Raw genomic sequence first — 23454 nt, forward strand, 5'->3', positions numbered from 1 at the left:
TTATAGGATGCTTAAGACTTTTGCACAGTACTGTACATGGTCACTGATGTGCATCAGTGAATTGTCTTCAGTTATAGATTGCAGTCCTCGGGCATTACGATTCGTAGAAATCTCACCAAACCCAGATGAGTGAACACTGTTATAGTGACCTGTGCATCCTATAAAGAGAGAAATCATGTTTTAGAGAGAATGTTAAGCCACCTGTTCTCTACCTGAGAGTGTTACATAGAGTTCTCAATATACCTGGAATTTTCATTTTGAAGGACATCATTTAATCTTGTGTGTGTGTGTGTGTGTGTGTGTGTGTGTGTAGGCAGTGACAGGGCACGAGGCGTGTGTGGAGGCGCTGTTGCAGCATGGGGCCAGTGTGGGTGTGCGGGACAGTAGAGGACGCACAGCCATGCACCTGGCAGCAGCGTGTGGTCACATCGGGGTGCTGGGGTCCCTGCTGCAGGCTGCACACTCCCAAAACACAGTGCCGGTCATCATGGACAGATGTGGATACACCCCACTGCATTGGGCCTGCTACAACGGTACATAACATTCAGTACACAACACGGTACTTAAGTGTGTGTGGAGACGCTTTCGGTATTTATTTCATTGACGTTACTCGTGTTAATTTTGACAAGAATTTTATATTTAGTTTTAATTTTAATCACTTACTGAAAATTGCCGTTGGTTTAAAGTCACATTTAAGTCTTTCTTTTTTTGTTTTGTTTAGTTTTAGTCAAGATTTAGTCAGTGGAACTCGGCTTTAATTTTAGTCTGATTTTCGTCAATGTTTTAGTCATAATTTTCTCATTTAACACGATTACTTGTTGACTTTGGAAACATTATGCATGCATTTATTCAACCTTAAAAAAAACTTTTTAACAGATGAATTTATTGTACTTTCAATATAATTCAACTGAAAAACAAATTGAAAAATAAATGTAAAAAATGTGATAAATCAATATAATAATAATAATAATAATAATAATATTTGTGTTATTTACCAGCTGGGAGGTCCGTATCGTGAAATACCGTGACCGAGGTCTTGAAAGTACTGAGCGAGGCCCTCTGGGCTGAGGTCGCGGTATTTCACCATACGGACCGAACTTAAGCTGGTAAATAATATATTTATTAAAAAGAGATGTTATTTACCAGCTGGGAGGTCCGTATCGTGACCAAGGTCTTGAAAGTACTGACCGAGGGGCCCTCTGGGCCGAGGTCAGTATTCAAGGCAGAGGTCATGGTATTTCACGATATGGACCGAACTTAAGCTGGTAAATAATATATTTATTTTTTTCTTTACCAAATTCTAACAGAAAACGAGAGCGCCCGAAAGGGAAAACCAAGCCGAGCCACCGTTTTGAATCCTCATTCACGGCTGTAATGCAAATGGCTTCCTCCTCGGTATACAAGTGCACTTCCATGGCAGGAAAACAACGACATTTTGCTGCCTATGTAGTCCCCTATTTATACAAAATTGAGTCATTCAGGATTCAGCCATGTTTTTGCTCGGCGTTAGCAAATTACAGGTTTTTATCTTTCTCCTGAAATGTTTTCTTTCTTCTTCCTCAGGGTAGTAAAACTCGCTTTCGCTGTGAACACTGTCATTATCGCTATCCAGGCTGTAAAATTAATGCTATTCTCCTGAGAAATGCTGGCAAAAATTTATAAGATTTTTGATAATCTTATAAATAAATCTTATAAAAAAAAAAAAGATAAATGTTGACAAAAAATGCTACTATGTTTGTTGTGAATGAGCGAGTCGCCAGAGGTCCATAACTGGGGTCCATATCGTAGGATACGGACCCGCTCGCCAGCCAATCAGAGCGCAGGATTTGATGGAAACCACATGAGGAAAAAAATAACTGCTTATTAACTGAGCATGAGGTATTTACGAGAATATATCAGACCAAGGTCTTGACAGGATGGACTGAGCCATACAAAACAACTGAGGTCTGATATTTTCCCGTAAAGGCCGAGCAAACAAGGTTGTAGTAGGCAGCTGTAGATCCCGGAGGACCATGGGAGTGTGACCTAGGAACACTTTTGGTTGTGACTGTAGAGTCCAGTGCGGGAATGGCAGTCTCTTCCACACTTTGCACAGCAGAACCGTGTGGCAGCACTGACAGGTGTAGGACGAGATTTGCGGGCAGCTCTTTTCTCATCAGCTCTCTGCATGTGGCTCTCTTCAAAAACTGATAGACCTTTCGTCACCGCCAGTTTCCAGGCACATCTGTCTGCTGCAAGCATCTGCCAGGAGTTCTTGTCAATGGCGAGAGCTTTGAGGTCACGCTTGCAAGTGTCCTTGTAGCAAAGCTGAGGACAGCTGACTGGTCTGCGACCAGATGCCAGCTCTCCATAGAGGAGGTCCTTAGGGATACGTCCATCTGGCATGCGGGAAACGTGTCCTAGCCAGCACATGCGTCTCTGCTTCAGCAAGGTAAACATGGAGGTGATGTTGGCCGTCTGGAGCACTATGTTGTTGGGGACCTTGTCTCTCCACGTGATTCCCAGGAGACGCCTCAGGCAGCGCATGTGGAACGAATTGAGTCTTTGCTCTTGCCTGGATCTCAGGGTCCAAGATTCGCTGCCATAGAGCAGAGCGTTCAGTACGCAGGCTCTGTACACTCGGATCTTGGTGTGCTCCATGAGCTTGTTGTTGGTCCAGACTCTCTTGGACAACCTGGCAAAGGTTGATGCAGCCTTTCCAATGAGTCTGTTGATCTCGCTGTCCAAGGACAGATTGTTGGAGATTAAAGAGCCCAGGTAAATGAAGTCATTGACTGTTTCCAGCTCCTGGTCAGCAATTGTGATGAAGGGAGGCTGATCAACACCTTGTCCCATCACTTGAGTCTTCTTTAAAGCTCTTAGGCAACGGTTTTCAATTTATGCACATTTGAAACTTTTATATGTTAAAAAACCCTCTGTAATTTTCTTCTGGTCCCAAGAAGTATTGTTAAAAAGTAATAATTAAAATAACTTGGCGAGGATCGCGGCGAATATCTGTTTGGCGATTTTCGTGACCACTCGGCGTGTGACGTCATTCAAGACAAACAAACCGCTTGAGTTGAGTCCACTTCCGTTTACTTGCATTGCCGTTCGGCTTGAGTGCAGACGTGCGTTTGAGAATTTCCAAAGAAAAACCATGCCTTATTGTTGTGCAGTGAACTGTAACAACAGGACCGGTTCAGGAAGAAGTTTTTACCTTTTTCCGAGAGAGGAGAAGAGGCAGAGAGAGTGGATTGGCTTTTTCCAGAAGAGGAGGAACGAGAGGATTTGCTTTTTCTGAAAAAGGAGAAGAAGAGGCGGAGCGAGTGGGTTGGCTTTTTCCAAAAAAGAAGAGGCGGCGCGAGACGGTTGGCTTTTTCCGAAAGAGGAGACGAGGCAGAGCGAGAGGGTTGTTTTTTTCCGGAAGAGGAGACAAGGCAGAGCGAGAGGATTGTGCGCATGAAGCCAGAGGGTTGTTTTTTTCCAGAAGAGGAGACGAGGCGGAGAGAGTGGATTGTGCGTGTGAAACAAAATCAAGTAGTCAAAGAAGAAACAGATCAGCAACGCTCAAGCAAAAAGGAGAAGATTGGAGATAAACATTTTTACTTTTGCTTGCAATTGACAAGTCAAGAATCCTGAGGGATCCTGTACAATCATTGTGGAAATGAGACAAAGGGATATTTCCTCGCTTAGAGTCGGCTATAAATAGTATAATGCCGCGGATGGCAGGCTAATGTGGCCTACCTGCGCACTGTCCAGTAACCGTTCCCTATATCCACTAGGGAGGGCGGTTTAATTAATCTTCAAAAGGGCTCTTGTTTAGTATTACGGCAAAATAAGGAATATATCATTAATTACCAGGATAAATCGTTTGGGCGCGAGTCTTGTTGAGGTCTGGGGTCACCGCGATCAGAGTCGGCCGAGTCGCTGTCCGATTCCGAGGCTGCACGGTCAAACCAGTGAGCCACATTCACCGATTGCTTCGCAACGGCCACAGGTTCATACATATATGGCTTCACCTCTCGATATTCAATTTGGAGAGTTCCTACTTCAAAATCTCTATCAGACATTTTACACAACCTCTCACGACCAAAGTCCGTACACGTGTGCTCGGTTCGCAGGTAAACACAGAGCTGCTCCCGGTCTGTTTGGCTTAAATGACGGCACGACGACGGTCCCCTGGCGGTGAAAGTGCGCACAAGTGAGATGTAAACAAACCTTCGGAAATTGGGCAAAGCAGTATATTTTAACCGTTTTATTCAATTTTAGGGTGCAAATTAGACACTAGGAAGATTGAATTCGCTTTTTGGGTCGTTCTTCTAGACAATAAAGTTGATGTTCTACGTTTCACCTCCGACCCTTGCCTATGACCTTTAAAGCAGATACACAGAACCTTTATTTTTAAATAAATTTCTGAGTGGATAGTATCTCCATCCTTGACTCTTGTATGCTGCATAAATGGGAATAAAAATATATATATTTGAGAGTTAAAATCGACCGCAAAGTTGGCATTCGAGCTGCCCCGCTGAGCCAGCCAGCCCTGAGTGCATGACGTCACAGCAGGAACCGGTTTTAAGGCCGAGACCTTTTACAGCTCTAGACCAAAGTCATATAAATAAAAATTTATGGTGAAAGTAAGAAATACCGTTACTGACTTGCTCAACTAAGACTGATTTGACTTCATTGACTGTGGGTTGACCCTCATTAAAACAGGATAGGTGTTATAATGTGTGTGTGTGTGTGTGTACATGCTACTGCTACACATGTAGAACCATATCAGTTCGAACCATCGGAAAGTGAATCCGATAGTAACACGTCGGCCACGGAGGCCCCCACCTTATGAAATAAAGCCGTCTAGAGAATTGGATAGAATTGAAGAGACAGTCTCATGTGACTCTCATTAAAACAGGATGGGTGTTATAACTTATGCAACATACATGTACATGCATGGGTTTTCACTGATAAAACGTAAAAGGCGAATTAAATAATCAGATGAACCGAGACAATCACATTCTGAAGCAAATTAAATAATCTTATACCGCTAACTTAAAACACACAATACAAGTTACATGGATTAATCTAGCCTTGTGATGACCTGGCGACTTGTCCAGGGTGTACCCCACCTTTCGCCCGTAGTCAGCTGGGATAGGCTCCAGCTTGCCTGCGACCCTGTAGAACAGGATAAAGCAGCTACAGATAATGAGATGAGATGGATTAATCTAAATGCAGGTAAACGAGTGTTGTTGTTTTGTATCCAAATGATCTTCGCATCTTACCCGTCTGTGTTCTCGCTTCTTGAAGGCCGATCTTGTGGCCGATTGTTTTGAAACAATCTGACTTTCAGTTCTCCGTTCATTCACTTCTTCCACATAAGGGCGAGATATTGCTGCTGAGGCAAGCATATCCAGCGGAGAAGTCAGACGGCTGCTCCACTCATTCTCCATTTTGTCCATTACTGAGTACTCCGCTGTTACTGCTCGGCTCAGGGAATTACTGAAACACGTGACAGGATGTCACCGGTTTTAGCAACAACTGCATTATCGCACTGCCCGAGCGATAATATGTCACATCCCATTCCGTCCCGAGTTTTAGCAGCAACTCTCGGCTCACGCTCCGGGAGAACTGGTGCAACAGAACTTGCTTTCCTTTTTCTTGTAGTTTTCTTTTCCTTTAATTGTTGGTACTGCACCTTCTTTCAATACGGGCTTACAGCCAACGCTCCTCAACAGATCAGAGGTTTCATACAAGTCCTCAGTAAAATGTGCAGAGCAGAGGAGAGACCACTTCATAGGCGCCCAGTGTGCCCGTGAACTTCTCGCAAAACACATCCAAATCTTTGCAGTTTGAACATTCTTGGGCTATGAATGCAACGTAAATCCACCTTCTGTCGTGTTGCTGCACCGTCCAAAAACACATCTACGTGGCATGGCGATAAATTAGCTCAAAACGGAGGATCGGAGTTGCAGTCAGCTCTGTGTTTTAGTATAGCGGAAATGGCGATGAGACCGATAGACTTCCTGCTGTGACGTTACGGACGTCAAAGTCATTCTTTAATCGTAAAAAGTACCATATTAGATTGATAATGCTTAAAACTATTCCTGTGCCATTCTTGAGGTCTCAAGGCATTTATAAACGAAAAGTGAGGCCATGGCTCTGCGTATATGCTTTAAGCTAATGGTGAGGCCAAATTCATTGCAGGCAACAGCAAAGGATGACATGAGAGCCTGGAGCTGCTCTTGTGAGTGGGTTGCGACTGCTGCATCATCAGCAGGTTAATAAGGAGTTTATTATATGACTTTTTTTTTATTTCTAAGAAAAAAATAGATGGTCATTATAAATGAGGCACGATGCTGCTTTTAGTCACATTATATTTGTAACGTAGTTGAGTCACGTGCAGAATAAACAGCTAGCGGTTTCAAAACTGAATTTCGGTTAGAGGTTTCTGAATGCTCTTCGTTGCTCATTTCTTGAATAACTCAGTGACTTGTTTGTCCTTTTGGCTGTTTTTGATTCTGTTTTGATTTCCAGTTCATCTTTTTTTTTTTTGGTCCTTTTGTTTGTTTGTTTGTTTGTTTGTTTTTTTGCAATATTGAAAGCCGGCACCTTGGAAAGAAAGTCCGTAATCGCCCACAGGCATTACGGGAAAATACTGCCCGTCAAGGAACCAATCAGAGCGCATGATTTTACCAGAAGTAGCTTGTGTCATATAATAATATACATTTAAATAAATAATACTGTATAAAAGTAATAAATAAAAATAAATTAGATCAAAAATAAATATCAGCGGGCGGCACGGTGGTGTAGTGGTTAGCGCTGTCGCTTCACAGCAAGAAGGTCCGGGTTCGAGCCCTGGGGCCGGCGAGGGCCTTTCTGTGTGGAGTTTGCATGTTCTCCCCGTGTCCGCGTGGGTTTCCTCCGGGTGCTCCGGTTTCCCCCACAGTCCAAAGACATGCAGGTTAGGTTAACTGGTGACTCTAAATTGACCGTAGGTGTGAATGTGAGTGTGAATGGTTGTCTGTGTCTATGTGTCAGCCCTGTGATGACCTGGCGACTTGTCCAGGGTGTACCCCGCCTTTCGCCCGTAGTCAGCTGGGATAGGCTCCAGCTTGCCTGCGACCCTGTAGAACAGGATAAAGCGGCTAGAGATAATGAGATGAGATGAGATAAATATCAGCTTTGTTGTAACCTTAGTGCACTTCTCTTCTCCACCCTACTGAAAACTGCTGAACATAAAGCAGCTTCTTCATAAATAATAGCATTAATATATTACTCCAGTTATAATAAAATGTTTAAATTTAATCAAGCTCATGTTATGCCTCTGAAAACGTAGCTTCCGCTTCACCTCCAATCAGGAAAGGCTAAAACACGCTTTCACCAAAGCACACTGTTTTCACGAGCGAAGACGCTCGTGTATTAGCACTAGTATCTGACCAGTGCCTGTGAGCGAGCATACAGAATGGATTTTTGTTTGCTCCGATTAATATTTACCTTCAAGATATCATTTCTGTCCTCTAACAGCCTGGCTGAGAGCGAGTTTGGACTTTTATGGAGGGAAGAACCAGTGCTTTGATATGGCTACTCTAATCGAGGTTGTCTGCCCGAGCAGAGCGAGCGAGTTCATCTCGACTTTACTCGTCAGGGCATAATGAACTGAGATTTCACAGATATTTTTTCATTTAGTCATGAAATAAAAAGGTCATCAGCGAATACTTATCTGAATTTTCATTGACCAAATTAACAGTGGATGTGACCGTCTCCCACGGTTTATCCATTAGTGCACATTGCGAGATTTTTGGCCTGATTTTCCAACAGAATTTTGGTATTTGCAAAGACTTGTCAGTTTAGCAATGACTCGGATGTGTTTTCAAGGATTTTTTTTGGAAAGTGTTTCCCATACATAGGCTGCATCTAAATACTCGTACTGCCTTCAGTACTCTATGGTACGCAGGAAGCAGTATGTCATTATCTGTAGGGCGTCTGAATACTCAATCGGCATTTAATAGTAGTCGAACGATACCCAGATGATCTACTACAGCCGTAGTATAGAGGTCTTTCACTGATGTCACAGGGTTTTGTTTATCACGTGACATCCGCCATATTGCCGGGCAAACAAAGAAACAGCTGCGACAATTATTAATGAAAATTGAAACAGTTGTGGTCAGTACAGTCTCTTTGAAACTATAAAAAAAAAAATATTTTATACTAGCAGATTGCGTTACATCCAAAAGCTGGAACAGGCAGGCATCACAGATCCATATAATTTACCCACAAACATATTTATTCCGCACACTGCTCTCTCTTTTATTCGGACACTCCATCTTTCTCTGTCCTGTCTCTTTGTTTCTCTCTCTCTCTCTCTCTCTCTCTCTGTGTCTGTATCTGTGCATCTGTGTGTGGGTTCTTCTTTACTCACAAATGTATTTATTCCACTTGAAAAGTGTTTGGCAAACCAGCTACCAGATTTGGGACACTACAACATCCTGAACTATTTAGTATTTGGACTTCTAAATACACTGGAGATGCTAAAGGCAAACAAAAGTACAGATGCCTACCAAGATTTCGAGGCAGGGTTCGTGCCAGAATGCTATGGGAAATTCCCGATAAAGAAAAATACCTTATTATGACAAAGGTAAGCTCAAACATGGACTTTTAATAGTAATAAACAAGCCAGGGCCAAGATCTAGTATATTTTATGGTATTTAGCCTCATCTGCATTATCAGTACATAACAAACATGCTGCTCGTCTCGCCAAGCATTAGGTCTAATAAAATATATCGCGTCCAGAGCCCACATCCAGATCTACATTTTAACTTTGCCCAGAGCTTTCATACTAACCTGATATAAAATGTTCTCTACACACACGGGGACGTTTTTATCATCCAGTCTTCCCGTTTCACTGCAGCTCACCATTTTTCTCATCCTGGGTTCGTCAGGAAGCGGTGAAAACTTAAACCAGGCTTATCTCCACGTCTGTTATTACATCCAAAAGCACTATAGGTCTCTGGTATTGTTCTTTTAGATGGAACTTCTACAAGTTTATCTGTAGATGTTTCCTGAATTTGGCTTACAATCACTCACGTATACTTGTCCTAGTCGCTGGCAAACACAAAGCTCACTAGGCAACATGGCCGCCTAAACAAATCTGCAATTACAATGATGTCACGTGAAAGTCTTCCATACAAATGTACCAGAACGTACAGTAACGATCGGATAGCAGGAACTTAACCAACATTAGCGAAGACTTTATTTCAGTGAGACTTTAATTTGGCGACCCGTTTTAGCAAATAAGTATGAAGAACCAGAATGTTCTGTGAACGAGAGAGGGATGAACATAATGTACCGTGTCACTAAAAGGGACTGCGTCGTGCTGGAATGATTGGCCAAATCGCCAAACACAGGAACAGAGTGCTGTGCACGTTAAGCGTTATTGTCAACGTTACCATGACAACATGGAGCGTTTGAGTTCAGTCAGTGTATTCAGCTTTCTAATCGCATGGTTTTTTGAGCCTGTTTAACTGATTTAACTGAAAAGGACATGAAATCTTATTAAATTCAGAAGAGAGAAAAAAGACCGGTGATGGAATAACTGCTTAAAGGTGCTATAATGCAAATAATAACTGGAACTAGCTTGTTTCAAGGATGCTCCACAAACACAAATGTACTCCTATAAATTAAAACAAAAAAAAATTTAACTACTGGGTTAAAAGAGGAATAAAACCTGCTGTTGTAGGAAAATGAGCTTCTGGGCGGTAACAACCTTTTATTCTTTATTCCTTAGTTTCTTTTTTAATCTTTGGATTATTTTTAAGAGAGTAAAGAGAATCTATACCCCCACTCCAAATGGGGGGGTGTACTGGTTTACCTCTGTCTGTCCGAAAGACCCTTTTTCTCAGCAACCACAAATCATAGCCGCTTGGTACCAAACTTCAGCTTGGGGTTCTATACCGTGTATACCGTTTTCAGGTCTGTCGCACATCAACTTCCTGTTTACCGACTGAACGTATTTATGAAACGTATAGCGTGGATTTTACAAAATTTTCATAACACTTTTCTCAGTAACTACAAATCACAACTGCTTGATATTTGGTACCGAGCTTCTGCTTGGGGTTCTATACCGTGTATACCATTTTCAGGTCTGTCCCATATCGACTTCCTGTTTACCGACTGAATGTATTTGTGAAACATGTAGCATGGATTTTGACACTATTTCAAGAAGGAAAATGCGATTTCAAAATGCCAGTTTACCCGGATGCTATTTGAAATCCCTGGGGAGAGACGGTGCTCTTTACTTACTTGTTTCAGGGTTCATTATTTGTTGAAGTCAACATTCATAATAAGTCTCCTATTCCTTCGATTGCTTGCATTCTGATATAAGCGAGAGCGGGGGGATACGTAAGTGAGCAGGCGCTCACAGTTGATCTTGTTTTCTCTCTCGCTCAGGTCACGATACGTGTGTGGAGGCTCTGTTAGAGCAGGAGGCGTTCCACAGGATGGAAGGCAACTCCTTCAGTCCACTTCACTGTGCTGTGTAAGCTGTGTGTCCATGTTATCCATAGAAAACAGATGTTTCGTGTGTGTGTGTGTCCAGCTGAAGGTTCTTTCTGCTCGCTCTTTTAACAGAATCAGTGATAATGAAGGTTCAGCTGAGCTGCTGATTGACACACTGGGTCCTGCCATTGTTAACGCTACAGACTCCAAATCCAGGTGTTTAATCTGTCATTTCATTTATTTATTTAAAAGGACATTGCACATTAATCAACAGAACTGTAAATGTGCCAGTGTTAGCCAACAGGCTAAGGGTGTTTTCACACTTGGTCCCTTTCAGCCATCTAACCGAACTCAGATCGATGACTCAGCATTTTTTGCGCATATGTGAACACTCCAACCGTGCCCAGACCCCTTTAAAGCAAACCGAACTGAGGACCTCAGGAGGTGGTCTCAGTACGGTTCGCTAAAAATCAACGGTACGGTTCGCCTAATCTGCGCATTGTGAACAAAAAGCGCACCGGGTTCACTTCGCCTTTTTCACTGTAGTTTAACCTTCTTCGTTTGCCGTAGTTGGTCACATGACTGTAGCAGGGAAACTCAACTTCCTTTTGGAACTTAACACAGCCGCTGGAATAAATTTGTTTTCCTTAATCCGCACTATTTTGATCAAAGAATACAGCAGGGCAAGCGTGGCAGCAGACATTTTGATTCAATAGAAAATTACCCAGAATTCCATGCACTGAGGGTCTGAGGGCTCTAGAGGACCTGGTGTGAACAGAAAGAGGACTGAGGCCCCATCAAAGCTTAACTGGACCAGAAAGAGAACCCAGTCCTCTTTGTAATAAATTCACAGTGTGAACACAAAAAGAACCGAGTTCTTTTTCTGTTGGTCCACTTTTTGGTCCACTTAAAGAGGACCGAGTCTGGTTCCTTTAAAGGGGACCAGGTGTGAAAACACCCTAATTTTCAACTGCAGTCCTTAGGCATGATGTTTGTCAACCCATGTGACCAACTTTTGTAAAAGTCAGGTTGTTAAAAACAAAGAAAGACATAAACAAACTGAAGTAGCATGGTTTGAGTCATTTTTTAATCTTTTAAACTGATGGAGTAAGTCAGTCACTCAAGGCACACGTTTAATTACACAACTGATATGATTCATAATTGTTCTTGTGGTTGAGAAATCCACTCTGTTTTGGTTCATTTTAGTCTGTATGGATTTTTGGAGCAGCTTTTTAAATTTTACAGCCGATTTGACACGACACTCTTCTCACGTTCGTTTCCTCTCAGGACGCCTCTACACGCTGCAGCTTACACGGACCATGTGGAATGTCTCCAGCTGTTGCTCGGGCACAACGCCCAAGTGAATGCTATCGACGCTCTGGGAAAAACACCCCTCATGATGGCAGCTGAGAACGGTCAGACGAACGCCGTGGGTAAGACGCATGCTGCCAGCTTTCATTCCGTTAATCGCCACTCGGCTTACATTAGGAGCGTAATTTGTATCGTACGTAATTAAGCTGGACTTTCTTTAATGTGTAGAGGTGCTCGTGAGTAAAGCGAAGGCCGACCTCACGCTCCAGGATGCAAACAAGAACACAGCTCTACATTTAGCCTGCAGCAAGGTACAGAATATACACTTCAACTTTTCACAATGAAAGAACACACTCTGCTGTTTCCTGAGGTGTTAAAATTTACTGTGTGTCTCTCTTTCAGGGGCATGAAACCAGTGCCTTGTTAATTCTGGAGAAGGTCACAGACAGGAACCTCATCAACGCCACGAATGCAGCTCTACAGACGTACATCCACATCTCTCTCTCTCTCTCTCTCTCTCTCTCTCTCTCTCACACACAAAACCCAGATAGCTCTAAACCAAAATCACTGAACATTAATAACCGGGGCATGAAAAGGTTTCATTCACTAACCGTTCTCTGAAAGTTTTGGAAAACTTAAAGCCATTTTTAACAAATTGTTTTTCTGCTTTGGCCCTCGTTATGCACTTTGTCACCGGTGGATAAAGTACCCAACTTCAGTCAAAGTACAGATCCCACTGGTCAGATGTGACTCCGATACAAGTGAAAGTTGTCCAGTCAAATTTTTACTTAAGTTAAAGTACTGAAGTATTAAAAGTACATTTTCCGTCAACACATTGTATTATTGCAACAACGCTTACAAAACCTAATGCCGTTACCAAAGACAGAAAGTACCCAAGTTCATTACTTAAGTCAAAGTACAGATCCCGCTGGTCAAATGTTACTCAGATACAAGTGAAAGTTATCCAGTTAAATTTTTACTGAAGTACTTGCTTTTAAAAATATTTAAGTATTAAAAGTGCATTTTCCGTCAATGCATCGTTGTATTATTGCCACAACGCTTACAAAACCTAACGCCGTTACCAAAGACAGAAATGTGAATTCACAAAATGAACGCATGCTGTGGTGGTTTAACGTTAAGCTAGCTAGTCAGTGAAACTCCACCTGACATGCTAGCAAACCTTTTTCAAACTTGAAATCAGATTGGTTAGCTAACGCTACTAGAAAAGAAAGATTTCTACATTCTGTTTATTTGGCAAAATTATGCTAAATTATTTCTGAAAGGACTTCAGATAAGTTAACGTTATTCATGTTAGCATAACTCTGTTTTTACATCCTAACTAACAGTGTCCAAGTTAACTAGCTATGTGTAAACGTTAGCCGTGGACAAGGCGATGGCAACTTGGTGGGCAAATCCATAGAAAGTCCTTTGACTAACCAGACTGCACAGCTATTGTAGTGTTATCGCTAGCTCTAAAAGCACACACAACTTCGTTGCAAGCTTTCTCTTGGAATAAAACGTTTATATACCTCAATATGCTTCCGCAGGTTGGACGGCGAGTTTTTGTAGGCCGTGATGTGGTTCGTTTTCAGCAAACATTTAAAACGAAACGAATCTTTAATCCTTTCAGAAAACTGAAACACAGGTTCTAGGTATGGCCATGAGTGCGTGCATTCTCCAGAAGAACCGCCTCCTTCCATTCTGTCATCAACTGATCGTGTTCAAATAATGCTGCTGGGAAATAATTGAACTTGATTTTATACAGTCTATGGATGTGACGTGACCCTAGTGATTACTGATCGGCTGTCTCAGTGTCACCTGCGAAAAAACCAATCGCGTTTTGGAAAAGAAAACGAAAAAAACCCATCCACTTTCAAATCTGCTTCATAGTAACGAGTAACTTGATAGAAATGTCGTGGAGTAAAAAGTACGATATTTGTCTTTCAAATGTAGTGAAGTTAAAGTCATAAGTTTCCAAAAAAAATACCCAAGTAAAGTACAGATACTCACGTAAATGTACTTGTTATTTATCGTTTATTATCGTTACTGTCCACCTCTGCACTTTGGAGATTCCTTAATTGCTTCAACGAACATCATTTTTTAAAATATATTTAGAGACATTGAACTTGAGAATGTGTAGAAAGTAGTGCTGTCAAGCGATTAAAATATTTAATCGCGATTAATGTCGCAACTGTCATAGTTAACTCGCGATTAATCGCAATTTAATCGCACATTTTTATCACATGAAAAACCATTGTAATTCTCTTATCAGCATAAAAAAGTGAATGGGCTTGCTCACCGTTCGAACTACGGGGGTACACGGGGGATCCAAGATCCCCTGAAACAGACATGAGATCCCTTGAAAACATGATTTGGGAAATGTTGGGGGTCTCTAAAATATTGGCAAAATGATGTTTATTGACATAGCAATCGTGTGTAACAGGAAGCATTTGCATATCCGAAGTGAGCGCGCGATGGAGAGCCGCGCTCTGAGACAAGCGCAAGCACACACCCCCCAGGGAAAAAAAGGGACCCCCCCGAAAATATCGGCATAGTTCGAACACTGGTTGTACCAATGTTTTGTGTGGGTTTTTTTTATTGTAGAGCATAACACGTCTTGTCACAGCCACTGCAAAGTCGGGCTGGAGCCGCCGATGGGAAAACGAAACCTAAGCCGAGCACCGTGGCTCTTCGTCCCGAGGCACGGGGCTAGCGCGCCCTGCCCGCGCTGGTTCTTTGGGGGGAGGGCAGAGGACTCTGGCTGTGCGGGGCGTGGCATTACAGTCTAGCTGCTATCGTTTTTCTAAGCAAAGTCTCTGTTCCAAGTTCCTGGCAATTTCAAAAGCTTATGAAAAACCTACATCATGTCACAGAGCGTTAATCTCGCGATAAAATTATCGCCGTTAAAATTGAGTCAAGTTAACGCGTTAATAACGCGACATTTTTGACAGCACTAGTAGAAAGTAAGGAATAACACACTTGTGGCATGCTGTTATTGGAAAATAATCAGTCAGTGATGGGATGATGTGGATAGATATAAAGTGCAGTCACTGTATCTCCCTGAAATTGATTATTTTTCTGTAACAGCACATCCCAAAGTGTTTCATTCCTTTTATACCACAGCAATTTGCCAATGATTACAAAACACAGTGCTCTTTTTTCTGTTTATGGTTATATTTAGTGTTGTGGAACATCACTTATAAATGGGCAACTATAAATAAAAAAAAAAGAATACCCTCAGTATTATAAGTACAGAATAATATAAGTACATAAAGTATAGAAAATCCTAAACATAAAACTAATTTTATTAGAGAATTTCCATTACATACCAGGTTCCTTATTGATTGATTTGTCATCATTTTGTAATTTTTTTTTTAAAAAAATTTTCCCTCCGTTCCTCAGGCCGCTGCATGTCGCTGCTCGTAACGGACTTGCGGTTGTAGTGCAGGAGCTGCTGGGCAAAGGAGCGAGTGTCCTGGCTGTGGATGAAAACGGTGATTGAGTGTTGTTAATAAAGCGTAAAACTCCAGTCTCATTAAAAACACTAAACTCTGACTGATTTTGCTGTACAGGTTACACCCCGGCTTTAGCGTGTGCACCGAACAAAGACGTGGCCGACTGCCTGGCGCTGATCCTGGCCACCATGATGCCTGTATCCCCTGCCGGTACCGGTACCATGCCTGGTCTCACCTTCAGCGCCATTAACCACTACTGTAGCCCTTCCAAAGCTGTGACCTTTGACCCTTTACCTGGCCTGCGCTCTGGGCATCCATCTTACTGCAGCTTCAACAGCCTGGGACGTGAAGACGGCCTCGTCGTCCACGATGAAGAATTTAACGACTCGGATTCAGAGACTTACTGAGGATTTCGGTTCGGCTCAGTGCTGAGGATCGTTCGGTGCCCGAGTGCCTGGAGATTGCTGAAGATGCTAACGCTATGGTGAATTAAAAAAAAAAATCATTTTCATGGTGTGTCTGTTTGATGGAATGAGGAACGTGCCACTACAATCTGAAATTGTTTATAATTGAAGTACATGAAGATGATCATGTAATCCATGCTTCGAATTTGTCCGCAAGGTTCAATTTTATAAAAATCAAGTGCAGAAACTTCAGTGGCACAATCTATTTCAATTTTTAATTCGGTGGAGTTGCCGTTACAACTTGCATGCCATTATTTTGAATTTCTCTCACACTGCCTGAAAGGGAATTTTAAACTCGAAGTGAATTGCATGAGTTGTTTAAGGGTGACCATTTGTCATTCTAAATGAAGTGTGAATATAATCAGTTTCGAAAAAGCCTTTCTCGGCACTTGAGTCTGAAAAATGTTCATTCCTGCTTGTAATACAGCGACAACACAACAAAGGAAATGTTCTAAAGTTTTAAATACGATTCATTTGGACAGGTTGGCGACAGTATTAAAGGTAGACTGCCTTTCAGATTTTTCAAGTGTAGGTCATAAAAATAATTTTCCCCAACACGCGATTATTTTTGTTTAGTGGACCGAAAGCTACTGAAGCACAGACTTCCAATTTTAAAATAGAACAATTAATGAATTTAAGGCCACATGGCCCTGAATTCTCCGCTATTTTTTCCTGCTTCACCGTGACTCAATTCAAGATACTACATCATAGATCACGTCATGGGCTTTCCCTGTTCGTGCAAGGCATTGTGGGATACAAATTTGAAACAGGAGAGAAAAATGGAGGATGCGAATGAAACGTGAAAGACCGACTACAGTAACAGAAAGCGAGAAGAAAAGACGTGATGTTCTATACAAAGGAAAGGAAACGCAGGACCAAACTAATAAATATCGACGGTCAGCGAGCACCTCGGTGTGATCAGCTGTTCGTTTAGCGACAGAATGATGGAACTGTCAGTGCATGCTCAAAGGTAAACCTGCGCATGCGCACACGGACTTCCTCTGTCTGCTTGACTGCGCAACGCGAGCGATTTCATGCACATTATTTGCTCAGGAATCCCATCAAATTAAATAACTTCCCAGCCACAGAACAGAATGGCCTTATATATGGAGGGAAAGTAATCTCATCGCCCCCTACTGGATGCGTTCCAACCTCTATGGCAAAATGAATGGGAATATCTTTTCAAAAAATTACATTTCGGGTTAGGCGGCACAGTGGTGTAGTGGTTAGCACTGTCACCTCACAGCAAGAAGGTCCGGGTTCGAGCCCTGTGGCCGGCGAGGGCCTTTCTGTGCGGAGTTTGCATGTTCTCCCCGTGTCCGCGTGGGTTTCCTCCGGGTGCTCCGGTTTCCCCCACAGTCCAAAGACATGCAGGTTAGGTTAACTGGTGACTCTAAGGCCCTGTCCACACGGCAACGGATTCAGGTGAATCTGATAAAATTGCTTATCGTTTAGGCCTGGCGTCCACACGGCAGCGGCGTTTTGGGTGCCCCAAAACGAAATCTTTTGAGAACGGGTTCCAGAGTGGAAAAATCTGGCAACGGCGCCGTTGCGAAGTCGTCTGGATGAGTAGAACGGATTTGTTTACGATGACGTCACAACCACATGACTGTCAGTGCTTCACGCCGGGTAGAAGTGTAACGAACTCGATGCGAGTTGTCAACAAATCCTATAACTTGGTTCATGAAATGCGCTTAGAAAATATTTTCACTGTGAATATTTATTGTGTAATGGTGCAAAGTGAGAGAGAGTGAGAGAATAGCCCTTAGGGCAGAGTCTTTAGTCCAAACACTGCGGAAGTACTGAGTATAACCAAACCACGCACCGCCCGTGCGCTTTCCAAAAACAATCCCGCCAGCAAAAATAGGAAGAAAAAAAAGGAGCGATCTCACCTCTTCAGATGTTGGTTTGAGTCCGACAATACATTCCTCAAAAAGGGCGTAGAAGAACAAAGTAATCCATCAGCGTGTAGCATTCAATTTATTCCGGACCATTAAAGAATTCTGGAGGATATCAGAATGTTGGCGTACCGGCTTCCATCTACCCCCATTCACTCCTCTTTACGCATCTTTCGTTTTACGCTACTGATTAATAATCAAAACTTTATGTGGCTGATGCTACAGAAGGAGTTTATGCGCATGCGTCTACTTCTATTGTTCTGGTGTCTCCGATGGGACCGTCTTACAGCGCACGTAGTGGTGTGGCATGTGTATTGCATCGTTTTCAGCAAGCGTTGCGTTGCCATATGAACCTGAAATTTTACTGATCCGTTGCCCATGTGGACGCGATATTTAAAAAAAAAAAAAAAAATCTCGTTGCCGTTGTTGTGTGGATGTAGCCTAAATTGAGCGTAGGTGTGAATGTGAGTGTGAATGGTTGTCTGTGTCTATGTGTCGGCCCAGTGATGACCTGGCGACTTGTCCAGGGTGTACCCCGCCTTTCACCTGTAGTCAGCTGGGATAGGCTCCAGCTTGCGTGCGACCCTGTAGAACAGGATAAAGCGGCTAGAGATAATGAGATGAGACATTTCGGGTTACACTTCAAAGTTAAGACAATGGCTTCCATATGTTGTGCATGTCGGGCAGCTGTATCGATCCTGGTGATCATGCTTTATTTTTTCCACCGATTTGAATTGTTTTGAATATTTTTTAATAAGCTGATCAAAGACTACACGGACCCGACGTCGCGTACGTGACGTCACCGCAAGTCTAGCGCCTTTCCAAATCTGTAGCAGGTAGCGGCCGGCGAGTAGCCTACATCAACGTGCCGATTTGTATAGCGTGGTTGGCGGAGTATTTCTGTACCAATAAGAAATGCATCCCTCGTGGGGATAACCATTACAGATCAGGGCATGTAGTCAACTGCCGCTATTCACAGGGAGAGCTGTCAGCACTCGTAAGGGCGAGTATGAAGAACAAAACTTATCAAGCCTACTGCTGATGTAATATGAGCGACTCTGACTAGACAGTTTGGTTGTAGTCCGTTTCTGACAGGTTAGGCGCAATTTCGATCTTTTAAAAGACAGTGAAATTTCACCTGATACTTTCAGTTAGTAGATAATCCCAACATGTACAACATATTTTTTGGGGGTGTACAGGTTCCACGTCATAACTTCGTGGGATTTTTTTTTTTAAATCAGGTCTATGGGATTTTCAATAGCATGGCTCTCGGCTTAGGAACACTACCACTAGGATCGCTGTGTTTCACTTTCCCTCCCTATATTTTTTTTTAGATATTACAGAAATAAACACATCACAATGACCAAATTTCAGATGGAACTAAATTTCACTGATTTAATAGAATCGAAAGGCTGTATAGTTTTAATGATAGCGTGTCATTTATCTAATTAAAGTTATAGCCTGGTTTTCTCAGAGTTCCGTGTTTGCTTTTCCCTGTGAGATGTTAAAGGTTAGAGAGACTGAACGCTTCATGTCCACTTCATTTAGAAGGCAAAGGTGAAGTTAGGTGACGTGGTACACCCTTAAATGTGAAATTCAGTTTCATTTTCTGATAGTATGATACAAATTCATATGAACAACATTCAAATTCAGATTAACGTCTAGAACTTCAATTTTTCTAGCTGCATGATCCTCCACAGCACATCACTGGCTCAAAAAAAAGTCCCTCCCGCACCAGGATCTGATCTTTCTTGAGGCGCACGGGTACGGCGCCAATCTCCGGTTCAGTAGCCCTCGGCTTCTCACCTATTATACAGTGATGGTTACATTGGGGGGGGCTGGTCCTCTGGTAACCGCGAGAGTTTGACTCTCCTTGGCAGTTGGTACTTTGGTATGACCTGACTGCGAGTCAAACTAATGATCTCCTGGTCGACAGGCGGGCACGCTAACCCCTAGGGGTGTGCATTGGCACAGCCCTCACGATTCAATTCGATTACGATTCGGAGGGTAACGATTCGATTCAATCCGATTCTACGATGCATTGTGATGCGTTAAAATTTTACTGAAAGCAAGGCAAATTTTTCAGTAGTCATGAGGCAATACAAGCAGTCAGATACTGAACAACATTTTATTGGCTGTTGTGTGTATCACTCCTGTTTTAAACAAAATAAAATTGAATGTTATAGAGTTTCAAATATGAAAAAGAAAACAAATTTCAGCTTTTTAGTGCTTTGAATGAGACCAGATCTTTCTTTTTTTACACACAGGTCTTGTCTACTTTCCCATCAACCTCGTAGAATCCAAAATGTGCCCAGATGTCAGCTTTCCAAGCCTTGGGTGCGTTAATAATAACCTGTCTCTCGCAGTCCTCTTCCTCCGCCTCAGCCGTCTTGCTAAGCTAGTGCTCTCTCGACTGGCGTGCAGCTACAGACTGCGCATGTCTGTGATGTTGCTCCGGAAATGCCCACGGAAGTTTTTTTTTTTAATACGCTGAATCGATCTGGCATGTTGCCGAATCGATGCTGAATCGTCCATGCCCCGCATTGCGATGCATTGCCGAATCGATTATTGTTGACACCACTACTAACCACTAGGCCAGCTCACGGTCCGTTGTCTCAAATGGTGGCAATCAAATCTGTACTCTTTTGCCTTTCCTAACTCGCCAGATTGTAATAATATAAAACTTTAAATGTGAATGTGAAATTGATTAACCTGATTATTATATCAAATAATATTTGAAATTCAAGCCACAGAAACAAGACTTCACTTACAAATTCAAATAAAATTTCAGATAAGGGGAAGCCCTAGTCTAAAGGTTAAAGAAGCAGCATTGGGACCAGAAGGTTGCTGGTTCAACAACCATCTGGTCCCAGTGTTAAGCACCCTACTGTCATTTTATACAAACTTGGTTATGGATTTCTATATTATGGGGGAAGCCATAGCCTAATGGTTAGAGAAGCAGCTTTGGGACCAAAAGGTCACCAGTTTGATTCCCTAGACCAGCAGGAATTGCTGAAGTGCCTTTGAGCAAGGCACTTAACCCATGACTTGTTCCCCAGGCTGCTCTGGGTATGCCGTATGTCGCTCTGGATAAGAGCGTCTGCTAAATGCCATTAATGTAAAGAAAGAAAAATAATAATAATTCAGATTGTCCTGGCACGTTTCTCATTCCATACCTTTTCAAGCTATAGCTCTACTGGGAAGAACGGAGTGTGCCATGTTTGAAGGGTATCACTCTAGTTTCCCTCTCATACACATCTCAGGAGCATTTAGAGACATGAGACTCTCAAGAGAGAGAAAAATCAGGACGTGGTTCATGATCACTACTACACCATGATCCGGATCGTGTGTTCACACTCGCCATGGGTTTGGTTCTTCATCTCAACGTTCTTTCAGAATGCTTCCGTTTATCCTGATGTATTTAATTTCCCCAAGAAACAGGAAAGGAAACATAAGCTCAAAGGCACACGTGTACACTAATGTGGACGTTTCTCAACACATCCTCTCTGGCAGGAAGAGAAGTTGTCATGAATGTGCAACCAAGGGACCAAGTTGTCCTTTTCAAAGCATGTTCTGGGGTATTTTCGTTTGTTTTTTAAGCTGTGGTTAATTTATTATTAACTCACGTTAACCGGGACTCAGACAAAACAGACGTCTGTGAATGTTAAGCGCGAACCTCCGGTCCGTGTTGCTGCAGAGTAACTGGTTAACGGAAGACGGACGGATTTCTATGAACCCCAGAGAATTATTAAAAGGGCATTCTGACATTTCTTACCCACGAGTTTGAGACCAGCTTTTGAGGTGACAGGGTTTATACACACTCAGTGCTGGTTCATGGCGAATCACGACATTTGTTATAAAGGAAAGACGTGTGCGTACCTGTGTTTACGTGTGTGTGTGATTTTATGCGTTTTAAAAATAATAATAATGATAATAATAATGTCACCTTTTATAAAGGGTAAGACTGGCCACTTGGTGCATTGCTCAAATGATTACTAATAAATCTTGAATATTTTTGTCACATCACGGTAAGGTCAGTTCTATAATAAGGACTGATTTGGTTATTTAAATTTAGGAGTGCTGAAACCCATTTTACACAAAACGTGATTCCTGTTCGCTGGTCAAATGCAGTTTCTGGAGTTGCTCATAATAAACTGTATTTACTCTGAATGCGAATATGCTCAATCTGCTCTAAAGAGAAAGATCTTTCACAACACATTTTCTGCACAAAAAGAAGCAAAACAGCTTTAAACGGTGTTAAAATGTTTGTATTAAAATTGGAGGAATATTAATTATTCTTCAATTTGAGCTCTTTAAATGCTTGAAAGGTCCAGAGTCAACGACTGATTAGTGTTTATGGTTACAGCAAAAGTTTATTATAGAAACGATTAAAATGGCAAAAAGGGTTTTGAAAACAGCAACAGTAAAAATGTAACATGATTGAGTGGACAATTAATTTATTTTTTGGCTTTTGACTAAACATGATGTTTCCTGCCCTGTCCTTCAAATCAAGCATGAAAGCCGAAAGACTGCTTTTGCTTCACTGTTTTCCTTTTTTATGGGTTGGTGTCTTGTCACAGGATAAGGATAGGCCTCGTTATTTTTAAATTCTTCAAAGACTTTAGCTAAAAAATAAATTGTAAAATAGAGGTCCTTTTTTTTCCCCATTCCAAACCACTGAGCTCTGTATAAAATCTGGAGAGCTTGTCAGAGTGAAGCCATCTGGCCGCCATCTTACCACTCCCATTGCATGTATTTGGCTTGTGTGTTAAACCGTCGTATCTGATCAAATTTGCCCCAAGAAAAGTATCTCCTGACTTCCCCTCACCTTAACCCCCATTCCTTACACATCTTTATAGTGTTATTGTTTTTTTCTCTTTTCCAATTCAGGTGGTGTTTACATTAGACCGTATCCGTCTCGTTTTCGTCGCGGATGCACTGTCCGTGCACATTAAAACGCCGGGAAACGACTCCACAGGCGGAACAACTTGAATCCGCCAGGGCCCACGTATTCAACCCAGTTTGTATCTGATCCGGTGCTGTGTAAACATTGAGGAACGAGGAAACGCTGTGCTGAGCTCTAGCTGACGTCGTCATTGGACAACGTCACTGTGACGTCCACCTTCCTGATTCGCTGGCGTTGGGATCACACACACAGCGGCTCAGTCCCGAATCACTGCTCGTGCGCTTCACTCGCGCGCTCTGTGAGCTGCGCAGGGCCGGAGTGCGCACCCTCCAGAGGGCACTCGCTGTTCAGGGCGGAGTGATTTGGAGCGCAGGAGGAAGCGCTGAGCCGCACTGACGTTTATTTACACGTTTCAACTTATTTACCTCCTTCAGGCGCTTAAACTCCGTGAGAACATGAACATCACAGCCAGGTGTGTTTATCTGCTGGAGAAGGTGTTCGCTTGCCATCCTTCCACTTGCAAGTGGTGAGTGACTTGCGCATGCCCGATATGCACTGGGATCATGTGACGTGCCGTCTAATTAGTCATGTGATTAGCGTATCCGTGTATTGGAGTTGCTGTGTGCACGGGAATCGTTTTAAAAACGTTAATCTGATGATCCACTGATACGGTCTAATGTAAACACCACCTTAGTTTCTGATCATTTTTTAACGGCTCTTTTACTACTGTAATTATTTCAACTGAGATTTTCTCTTTACAGCGTATCTTTCTCTTTCATATAGTTCTTCCTTTTCTATCTATCTATCATACCAACACAAAGGCTGTACAATACTTCCTTTCTTTTTAGGACAGTTGTTGGAATAGGATTATTTTCTCCTGTTATTTGCCATTTTCGCTTCATTCTCACAGTCACGTCTTAACAGTATTTATTGGTCTCTAATTCAGTGTCACA

At 42.4% G+C, this 23454-nt stretch overlaps 1 protein-coding gene across 2 annotated transcripts in view; it reads left to right on the top strand.

Annotated features, from left to right (window-relative positions):
• Positions 1-21765, top strand: part of LOC132900497 (serine/threonine-protein phosphatase 6 regulatory ankyrin repeat subunit A-like) — a 195131-nt gene extending 173366 nt beyond the window's left edge. For both annotated transcript variants that reach the window (XM_060942622.1, XM_060942621.1), the window contains exons 21-28: positions 314-533; positions 10420-10507; positions 10600-10683; positions 11755-11900; positions 12007-12089; positions 12181-12263; positions 15181-15272; positions 15351-21765. In XM_060942622.1, coding sequence (XP_060798605.1) covers positions 314-533; positions 10420-10507; positions 10600-10683; positions 11755-11900; positions 12007-12089; positions 12181-12263; positions 15181-15272; positions 15351-15640 — 1086 coding nt within the window. In that variant the 3' untranslated portion in view covers positions 15641-21765. The remainder of the gene's footprint in view (positions 1-313; positions 534-10419; positions 10508-10599; positions 10684-11754; positions 11901-12006; positions 12090-12180; positions 12264-15180; positions 15273-15350) is intronic.
• The last annotated feature ends 1689 nt before the right edge of the window (positions 21766-23454 follow it).

Source organism: Neoarius graeffei, chromosome 16, assembly GCF_027579695.1.
Source record: "Neoarius graeffei isolate fNeoGra1 chromosome 16, fNeoGra1.pri, whole genome shotgun sequence".
In the NCBI taxonomy this organism is placed as follows: domain Eukaryota; kingdom Metazoa; phylum Chordata; class Actinopteri; order Siluriformes; family Ariidae; genus Neoarius; species Neoarius graeffei.